Source organism: Saccopteryx leptura, chromosome 3 (genome assembly GCF_036850995.1).
Source record: "Saccopteryx leptura isolate mSacLep1 chromosome 3, mSacLep1_pri_phased_curated, whole genome shotgun sequence".
NCBI classification, from domain to species: domain Eukaryota; kingdom Metazoa; phylum Chordata; class Mammalia; order Chiroptera; family Emballonuridae; genus Saccopteryx; species Saccopteryx leptura.
Window position 1 is genome coordinate 60,407,833 of NC_089505.1, and position 10,407 is coordinate 60,418,239.

At 50.3% G+C, this 10,407-nt stretch overlaps 1 protein-coding gene across 1 annotated transcript; it reads right to left on the bottom strand.

The window, feature by feature from the left end:
- Window positions 1–3,190: 3,190 nt before the first annotated feature.
- On the bottom strand, window positions 3,191–10,200 carry LOC136398162 (carcinoembryonic antigen-related cell adhesion molecule 1-like). Its single transcript, XM_066372544.1, has 4 exons — window positions 9,819–10,200; window positions 5,972–6,250; window positions 5,192–5,437; window positions 3,191–3,264 (listed from the first exon to the last, which is right to left on the bottom strand). Exons 1-4 carry the CDS (start codon window positions 10,198–10,200, stop codon window positions 3,191–3,193), a joined length of 981 nt encoding a protein of 326 aa, XP_066228641.1.
- Between the last annotated feature and the right edge of the window lie 207 nt (window positions 10,201–10,407).

A 10,407-nucleotide genomic window follows, 5' to 3' on the forward strand; every position in this document is an offset into this window, starting at 1 on the left:
TGGGGAAGCAGATGGGCACCTTTCCTGTGTGCCCTGGCCGGGAATCGAACCCAGGACTCCTGCACGCCAGGCCGACGCTCTACAGCTGAGCCAACCGGCCAGGGCCCACTCCATGTATCTTTAAGTAAAAGTTACACTTGATGTTATGCCAATTTCTCAGTAAACAAGCTTTTTGAAGTCTTGTGAATAAAATTAGGATACAACGTGAATGCGGAGCCATTTGCCTGAGCGAGCAGTGGTCCTTTGCTAGTTCTTAATGATTTCATCTGCTGATCTCTCTCTCTGCACTCCTGACTCACAACAACAGTAACAAGAGGCAGAAAAATCCCAACAGAGATCAGGTGAATTACCAGCTTTGAGGATATGCCCTTAAAGGCTCCAACGCCCCAAAGAAGTCTCATAGGGATCCATCTGGGTCCTGCTTCAGTAGTGAAAAGGAAGGTCATTGAGCTAAAGCCTGCCAGGCTTACATGCCTTTGTTTCGAAGAAAAGGGACACTGGAAGATAAGCTTCCCCCTTGCTCCTCTAAGGGAGGGTTCAGTCTCTTCCAGCCCTGCTCCAGCCACCTATGACCTAACCTTGCCCAGAATGCTGGGGTTTGCCACTGAAGGCTGAAGGTGCCCAGGGCCATCGGCCCCATCTATGACACTGTGGACGAGCCTAGGGTATTTCTTCCAAGAAGCAGGTAAACTGATCTCATTTGCACAAGGGCCACTTAACTATGTCTTGCCTGAATATTCAGGTTTTTTTTTTTTTTTTTTTCCTGAAGCTGGAAACAGGGAGAGACAGTCAGACAGACTCCCGCATGCGCCCGACCGGGATCCACCCGGCATGCCCACCATGGGGCGACGCTCTGCCCACCAGGGGGCAATGCTCTGCCCATCCTGGGCGTCGCCATGTTGCGACCAGAGCCACTCTAGTGCCTGGGGCAGAGGCCACAGAGTCATCCCCAGCGCCCGGGCCATCTTTGCTCCAATGGAGCCTTGGCTGCAGGAGGGGAAGAGAGAGACAGAGAGGAAGGCACGGCAGAGGGGTGGAGAAGCAAATGGGCGCTTCTTCTATGTGCCCTGGCCGGGAATCGAACCCGGGTCCTCCGCACGCTAGGCCGATGCTCTACCTCTGAGCCAACCAGCCAGGGCAATATTCAGGTATTTTATTCTCCCCTCAAAGATCTCTGTTGTGGGTGTTGATAGTCCTATTTTCTGCTGCTTTGTTCAATATATAGTGTTTCCTTTATTCCTCCTACCTCAATGCCCCACTCATATTTCAGGCTGGGACCTACTCCTAATTTAGAGCTTTCTCTCCCCCTTTTGCCAATTTCTATTGTGAATTTACCTTTGCCACCCAGCTTAGTGTATCCCAAGGTTCTTTTTACCAAGCCACAGTCGCAGAGCTCCAGGGAAAAGCACCCGGTCTAATCTCTCCAGGCAGAGGAGAACAGAGGCTCTATCTCCACACATGCTCCACACATGGCTTTTCCAGTCTACTTGAATCATTACCAGCTAGAAGTAGTGGTCATTGGGACTTGGACATGAACTGCAAAGTATAGAATTGTGACAATAATTCCAGTGCCATGTGGACTTTTCCTGGACTCCTGCTCCCTGTGATAGCTCCTAACAAACTAAACTGGGGTTGGGTTGCATTCGCAGGGATTTGGAATGGTGTTGGTGCCAACTTGGACTTGGTGAACATGTTAAGGACACTACTCTTTTATGGATTCTTGCTGTATTGGCCAAGAGTTTGCTTAAAGGCTTTAATCACAGTAAAAAAAAAAAAATTATATATATATATATGTCTACTGGAAAGTTCTGTCCATTTCTATCACAACAAGTTTTGACATGTAAGCACATGTTTATTTGGTGCATGTGTGCCTCTCTATTTTTATCACTTAATGTATACATATTGATGTAGCAAATTAACTAAAACAAAGTTGATTCACTTTAGTCTTATGTGTGAAGCCATAGTGTACCCATGGCTACTGATAAAGTTCATTTGCGCCACTGTAATTTTTATGAATTTCAACAAGGAAGAAATGCTACAGAAGCATGTCTGTCGCATCCACCATATTCCCTGAATTTAGCACCCTCCGACTATCACTTGTTTTTGTCCTTACAAAATTTTTTGAAGGGCAAAAAATTCAAAAATGAAGGAGATATCGAACAAGCACTGGTTCAATTTTTCACATCAAAAGATAAAACATGCCCTGGCCGGTTGGCTCAGTGGTAGAGCGTCGGCCTGGCGTGCGGGGGACCCGGGTTCGATTCCTGGCCAGGGCACATAGGAGAAGTGCCCATTTGCTTCTCCACCCCCACTCCCCCCTTCCTCTCTGTCTCTCTCTTCCCCTCCCGCAGCCAAGGCTCCATTGGAGCAAAAGATGGCCCGGGCGCTGGGGATGGCTCCTTGGCCTCTGCCCCAGGCGCTAGAGTGGCTCTGGTCACGGCAGAGTGACACCCTGGAGGGGCAGAGCATCGCCCCCTGGTGGGCGTGCCGGGTGGATCCCGGTCGGGCGCATGCGGGAGTCTGTCTGACTATCTCTCCCCGTTTCCAGCTTCAGAAAAAAAAAATAAATAAAAGATAAAACAATTTTCAAAAATGGGATATACAAATTGCCCTCACGCTGGCAAGAAATCATGAATAATAATGGCAATTATATTATTTAATAAAATTTATTGACGGTAAGAAAAATTTGTATTTTGTTTTATTCCAAAAATGAACAGAACTTTCTGGTAGACCTTATATATATCTTTATATATATAGAAGACTGGATAAAGAAGATGTGGCACATATACACTATGAAATACTACTCAGCCATAAGAAATGATGACATCGGATCATCTACAACAAAATGGTGGGATCTTGATAACATGATATGGAGTGAAATAAGTAAATCAAAAAAAAACCAAGAACTGCATGATTTCATACATTGGTGGGACATAAAAATGAGACTAAGACATGGACAAGAGTGTGGTGGTTATGGGGGGAGGGAAAGGGGCACAAAGAAAACTAGATAGAAGGTGATGGAGGACAATCTGACTTTGGGTGATGGGTATGCAACATAATTGATTGACAATATAACCTGGACATGTTTTCTTTGAAAATATGTACCCTGATTTATTGATGTCACCCCATTAAAATTAATAAAAATTAAAAAAAAAGAACCAGTTTGCCAAACTCAACAAAAAATTAGGTATCAGTTCTGCCGAACCAGTGTGAGCCGGCTGAATCCCACAACAGAGTGTGCACCATCGCTCACCGCTCCGCTCTCTGGAATATCGGACACGCTGGTGACACACAGCGTTATGCAGCTGGAGGCTTCAGATCCAGGACCCAGCTCAGAGGAGAAACCCTGTGGTTTGCTCTCTTGCCATCTCCGTGCAGCCTGGTCTGAGGGAGGCTCTCGTGTCAGTGGTGGCCAGATTAAGGACAGGCCACCCGTGCAACTACTCTATGGGCCCCTGTCCCAGCACAGATGGCAGCAGAGCAGAGTCAGTGACCGGGTGAGCCTGGAGCAGAGCAGACAGCAGGGTCTGTCCTTCTCACGCCACCTCCGGGGTGCTTTCATCCTCTTGTTTGGAAAAAAAGAGGTGAGTTTGATTCAAAGTGTAGAGCCAGGAGCCGCCATCGGGGCCATTCACATGCAGGTTCGCATTGGATTCAGACAGTCGGTAAAGAAACAGTGGAGCCAAAAACTGATGGGCCATTATCTTTAATCCTAGCTTGCACCCAGAGGGCAAGTAAAAACACACACCGGGCTCCAAAACCCACTCATACAGTGCTCACAAAGCCACTGACTTTATCCGAGTTTCTTAGAATCAAAGGTTTCTAGCTTACCGAACTTATTCACCTCTGTTCCCCATCTCCTTCTCTCTGCACAAACTGGCTTTTCCTTCAGCACTCTGCCATCTTGGCTGCTTCTCCTCTCCTCCACATGGCCTTTCTCTGCTCTCTAATGCTAATCTCAGGAACCAAGAGAGCAAGCTCCCAGTCTGCCCCCATTTTATAGTGTAGAAATCAAAACCTTTAATCCAATATACAAAATAGGGAAGTCTCTAACACAAAGTCACTTATCTGAGGCATGATGGGATTGTACCACCCCACATCAAAAAGGGTGGGAAAGGCTTAGTCCTAAAACCAAGCCCCAGGCTACAAGAATCCTACCTGCCCACAGCCCGCCCCCGCCCCCAACACACATTAATGTAATTATGCCCATTCCAAGCATAAGGGTAACTAATATCATCACCTGGTAGATGGGCTTCCACGTGGGCAGCGCCATCTTTACAAAGTGAGCATAATATATTTTATCTGCCCAACAAAAGCCTTGCATGTTCCTGTAGCACATGGAGTAGGTAGCAGAAAAGAGATGACAGATGAAATGTGTTAGCGACAGAAGCAACTTGGCCTTGAGGGTGTTTGTTTCTTCTGCTCTGTGAAGACCCCTCCACCACATGGGGCTCTCTGTGGCTGAGAGACCCCTTCCTCGCTTTCCAAGTCTGGGCCCCAGCTCTGTGGTTAGAAACCAGAAGAGCAAGGGGAGGAGGAGTCTACAGAGATGCAGTGGGGGGTTCAGGGGGAGAATTTGTGATTTCCTTGTGTCCGAGGCCAGAGGATGGGAGATAACGTCTAGGGTGTTTTTTGAAAACCAGACGGACCTGCACCCCAGAGCTCAGAGCCAATGGTCCAGGAGGCACTTACCAGAGACAGTGATAGTCTTGACCAGGGGTCCCCAAACTACGGCCCGCGGGTCATATGCGGCCCCCTGAGGCCATTTATCCGGCCCCCGCCGCACTTCCGGAAGGGGTACCTCTTTCATTGGTGGTCAGTGAGAGACGCAAAGCATGCCATCGCTCACATACAGTACTACTTCCAGTGATGTGGGATGCACGCCTCATGGCTCCGGAAGCACGTCACATCACTTGTTACATCTAGCAGTGACAAATATGGAACCGGACATTGACCATCTCATTAGCCAAAAGCAGGCCCGTAGTTCCCATTGAAATACTGGTCAGTTTATTGATTTAAATTTACTTGTTCTTTACTTTAAATATTGTATTTGTTCCTGTTTTGTTTTTTTACTATAAAATAAGATATGTGCAGTGTGCATAGGGATTTGTTCATAGTTTTTTTTTATAGTCTGGCCCTCCAATGGTCTGAGGGACAGTGAACTGGCCCCCTGTGTAAAAAGTTTGGGGACCCCTGGTCTTGACAGTGGTCCTGTTGAGGCGAGTGGCAGAGTTATGGGCGAGGCAGGCATAGGATCCACTATCATTCACAGTGAGGTTGGGGATAAAGAGCTCCTGTGTGGATTGCTGGGGCCTCCCATTGATAAACCAGGAATACTGTGGGGGCGGGTTAGAGGCTGCGTGGCAGGAGAGGCTGAGGTTTGCTCCTGGTAGGTAATGGGAGTCTGAGGGGGAAATGGTGGGGGTGTCCGGGCCATCTGGAGCAAACAGAACAAAGCCACACGTGATGTCATCAGAGATAGGGGGAGACTCCCTGTCTGTGTAAGTGCTACACTGTCCCTCTGAGCTAGGTCTCAGCCTTGTCTTAAAAAGTCTCAACCAGTCTGGCCTGTGGTGGCTCAGTGGATAGAGCATCAACCTGAAGTGTTGAGGTCACTGGTTTGAGGCCCTGGGTTTGCCTGGTCAAGGCACATGTAGCAAGCAATCAATGAACCACTCAAATGAAGCAGCAGGAATTGATGTTTCTTGCCCCCCTCCCATAAAATCAATGAATAAAGTCTTTAAAAAAGTCCCAATGATCGCCCTCTGTGTTCACTGAACCTGAATCTGAGACATAAACCTGTGTGTCCCAACCCTGAGCCCTGCCTGGATTTGCCTGGGACAGAGGCGTGGCCACCCTGGGTGTTCGGAGTGAGGGTCCATTAAGTTAGACCTGAGAGGGACGAATGTGGCCTGGCCTCGGGAGTGTGGATTTGGGCATCAGCTTGGGCCAGGTAAGGACAGTTACTCACAGAGAACATTCAGGTAGAATAGGTCACTGCGGCTGACACTCACTGGGTTCCGGGTTTCACACTCATAGGGTCCCGTGTCATTCCTTGTGACATGAAGTAAAGTGAGAGTCCTGTTGTCCTTGGACAGCTCCAGCCTGGTGCTGTCCGGCAGACTCTGACTGTTGATCCGCCACAGGTAGGTGGCGTCTTGAGTATGAGATTCACACATTAGCACGACAGGGTCCTTGTGCTCCTCGTGGCTGGAGCTGTTGCTTGTGATGCTGGGTGTGGGTAACTCCGCTGTGCAGATAACAGAGAGAACATTGCTCTGTGTGGTGCCTTTGTTCCTCCAAAGGCTCCTTCAACCAGAGTTGGCACCTCTCATCTCTCAGTTAACTTGAGTCCTTAGGTCTGTGTATCTCAAGACAAACGCATGAGGGTCTGAGCGCTCAGAGCCCGTAAGCCTGCCAGCCCTACGTCCAGGGGAAAGCACTGACTTTCTCGGGTGACAATTAAGTATCAGGGTTTGATCACGCAAAGACATAGGACCGGGGTCAGAGTGCACTCGGCACCGGTCCTGGTTCTTCTCGGACCGGCTGACTGCTGAGCGACCTCGGGATCTCACCTGGAATGCGAGGGGCTGAGTCCCTTCGAGCGCACGGACCTAGTCTGCCGGGAGGGGGGGGGCGGGTGTGTGTGTGTGTGTGTTTTCCCTGAGGTCTCACGACTCCAGGTCATCCCAGAGGGGAGCAATGACGGCCCATCCCAGTCCTCACATCCCGAGGAGACCGGTAGTGCGGCCTGGAACTGGGGTTTGAGCAGGAACAACACGGGGGGACCAGAAGCAAGTGTAGCGGTCAGTCAGTTCTCAGGCTGCGATCACGGGGTGGGGCGGTCTGCCCAGGGGCTCCCTGGTGACTGGCGTGAGACAGTGACCCCAGGAAGGCGGGAGCGGAGTTCAGGAATGACTTGGAAAAGAGAGAGGGGTGGCGGGAGCTCGCTGGCTTTGGCATCAGACCCGTGCTCTCTGCCCTTGACCTTTCATGTCCTGGCTCCCACCGCAGAGGGCAGGGACTCTCCTAAAATACTCAGACAACAGCAGGTGCAGAAGGGTGACATGTGTAAAGTGTGGGAACTTGAACTTGCTGAAAACATGACCCTCACGGGCCATTTGTGTTGGCAGTTATGAGATAGAAACTTGAGTTAAATTGTGAAAGAACATATGAAAATCATTATAGTGCCCCAAATATCTAAGACCAGCTTTTGGAGGAATCTCTGTCTAGAGACCCCTGAAGGGCATAGACCAAGTTCTGCAGTCCAACCAGGGTCACACTGTGACCGAAGGGAGATGCCACTGCGGGTGTGAAATAGTGACTTCCTGGGGGGAGAGGACGTGAGTCCTGCTGAGAGGACGGAAGGGACCAGAGGGCAAGTATAGGTGTGTCGGTTGTAGAAAGGGAGGAATGATAGCAAATGGGTTGAAAAGATGTGTTACTTTAGTAAATTTAGGAAGAAGGTCCCTGTCACCAGTTTCTATGGACAGTCAGGCAAATGGGGAGGAGCACAGAATGGAGGTTGCCCAAACTCATTCAAACTGGGCAGCATCTAAGAGAAGGGACAGGGCTGGTGGATCTCACTGTCTGAGCGGATCCTGCCCTATGGTGAACGTGTCATCATGAGGACACTCGTGTGTGAACTAGGCAGTAAGGCTGTCAGATAGTGCAGGGTCACCAACCTCACCTTGGGAAAGTTTCGGAGAGTAGATCAATGGTTTACATGTCCCTGTCACATGGTCTGTTCTGGTTGGCCTCACAGAGGGAAGGAGCCCTGGATGGGGACACAGCAGAAGCTCTTTTTTCTGGTGACCTGGGAAGCTGGCTCATGATGGAGTCAGGGGTTACAGCTCCCACTGATTTCTGTGTCCTTTCCTATCACACGGGAGTGTGGGATTGGACTCAGATGTTAGTAGGACAATCTAGGAGACTGCAGGCTGGAGGAAGCAGAACAGAGCAGGACAGTGTGGCAGAAGTGAAGGAGGCCAGTGAGGGACATGGGAAGAGCAGAGAGTCAGAAATATTCTTAGTAGTGAGAAGTGAGGGTTACAGGTGACTTCAAAGACCCCACAGACCAAGAGCACATGGCTGCTGCAGGGCAGGACCAGTGCAGTCCGGAAACCCCCCCCACAGCCAAACAGCCCACAGTCACCATGGGACTTGGTTCCTGGAGGGGCATTAGGCTCAGAGGATGGAACATGGGCCTCAGCCCCTGGAGGGACAGGGAACAGGTGTGGCCAAAACCTCCCGTGACTCTGTATCCAGGTTCCCGTCTCCGTAGAGATTATACATCATTCGTTCACTCATTCACTCAGTCAGTCATTCACCATCACTCCTCCCTCCCTCCCTCCCTCTTTCCCTTCCTCCATCCCTCCGTCCCTCCCTCCCTCCCTCCCTCCGTCCCTCCCTCCATCCCTCCCTCTTTCCCTTCCTCCGTCCTTCCCTCCCTCCCTGAAAGAGCAGTTGAGTGTTGTCCCTGAGCTGGTTGCAGGTGGAGAGTGAGGAGTGAGAAACACAGTCCTTTCCTTTCTGCCCAGTGGGAGTGACACCCACACAGCAGGAAACAAAGAAGGAAGGGATTCAAGTCCAGGGCAGGGAGGTGTGGATCGGCCCCCTGAGTGAGAGGCCTGGGTGCTCCCAGCACCGACTCTGATTGTTATTGCAAGAAATTTGGTTCTGGAGTAAAAACATATTAATTCTCCATTTGCTTTCATTCCTCAGACAAGAAAATCTACCCTGAACTATGGATGCCTAAGAAAGGACCCGGCTGGCCTCAGGGTCCACAGACACCTAATAAGATCCTGGGGTAGAGGAGAGGGCGGGACTCTGGCTATAAGGACCTTGCTGTGACTAATTTGCTCATGGACTGTGTGATCCTGATCAACGACTGTATCATACTGTGCCTCAGTTTCCCCTGATTAAAAATTGAATAAATGAAAAAAAAATGGAATAAAAGGTAAAAGGATTCTGGATTACCATGTGTCTGTGAATTAACCTTAAAACGTCCACAAATACTTGACGTAAAGTTCAGTTCAGAGGGGCTGCTCACATAAATGGCAACAATCATTATTTGCCTCCGTGTGAGAGATAATCCTCTGGGATGATCCCTGGTGGACAAGGAGCTGCCAGGAGCATCGTCCCTGTTCCTCTCTGGGGACCTGAGTCCCTCTGGAGTCTCCAGAGGCCCCAGGGCTGCTGGCTAATGGTCCAGGGAGCTTGTCTACCTGGGGTTTCCACACAGAGTCTCAAGTGAAGAACCAGGCTCTGCTGCTGCCCAGGCTGAGCCCCGGCTGGTGACCAGCTCAGGAGCCTCAGGACTTGGGCACCTGGGAATCTGTTTATTGCAATCAGCCCTTCCCAGCAGGTAAAATCCAAATTGACACAAGGTACCCAGAGTCCCTGGAGTCAGGAGCTCTGGAACAGGGATCTGAGAGGGTCCGCACTTTCTGAACTCTGTGAGGACCCCAGGGGACCCCACAGGTCAGGCCCTGACCAAGCCCTGCAGGGTCTTTCCCAGGGTCATGGTCATAGGGAGAGTCTTCAGGGTGTGGACTGAGCCTGGTCTCCCTCTGCTGAGTTACTCCCATCAGAATGGCCCTTCTCTCTGTGGTGAATGTCTGCAGGGGTGGAACCCGGGAAGGGGACTCTGATCTTAGGAAGTTTGTCTCCACTGTGTGTGTCCTGCACTAAATGCCCAAACCCAACCTGGGCCGTGATGCAGAGAGCGGTGGAGACAGAGCCCAGGGCTGTCCGTCCTGGGTGTGGAGTAGAATTCTCCCCACCTGACACCCAGGGGTCAGAGAGCAATCACTCACAGTAAACACGGAGCTGTCCAATTGCTTCTTCATTCTGAAAAATTTTCTTTATGGCATTTAGGGTGTAGTATCCTGTGTCCTTCAGGGTGACATTCTGGAGCAGCAGGGATCCATTGGGGTATATTGTCTCTCGGCTGCTGTATGCAGGACCTGGGGTACTTTCTGCAGTGGCTACTGCATACGATGCAATCGAATGGTTGCTGTCCACACTTTCCCCTTTGTACCAGGAATAGCCTGCAAAATCCTCAGTCTGATTGCGGACAAGCAGAAGCACATCCTCCCCTTTGGCAGCAATGGCTGGCACAATAGCGAGTTGGGTGGTGGTAGGTGTGCTCCAGAAGGTGCAGAGTGACACTAGGAGGGAAGAGAGAAATGGATCCATCCTGGGATCTATGTATTGGGATGGAGAATGCGGCCCTGGCTCCTGAGCAGGTCTCTTCATTGCTCAGCCTTGGTGTGTGTGTGTGTGTGTGTGTGTGTGTGTGTGTGTGTGTGTGTGACTGTGAGTGTGTCTCCTGTGGTCAAGGTCAGGAGTCAGGGCCACCATCACTTCAGCATCTCTAAACCTGTTATTTTTTATTTTGAATAC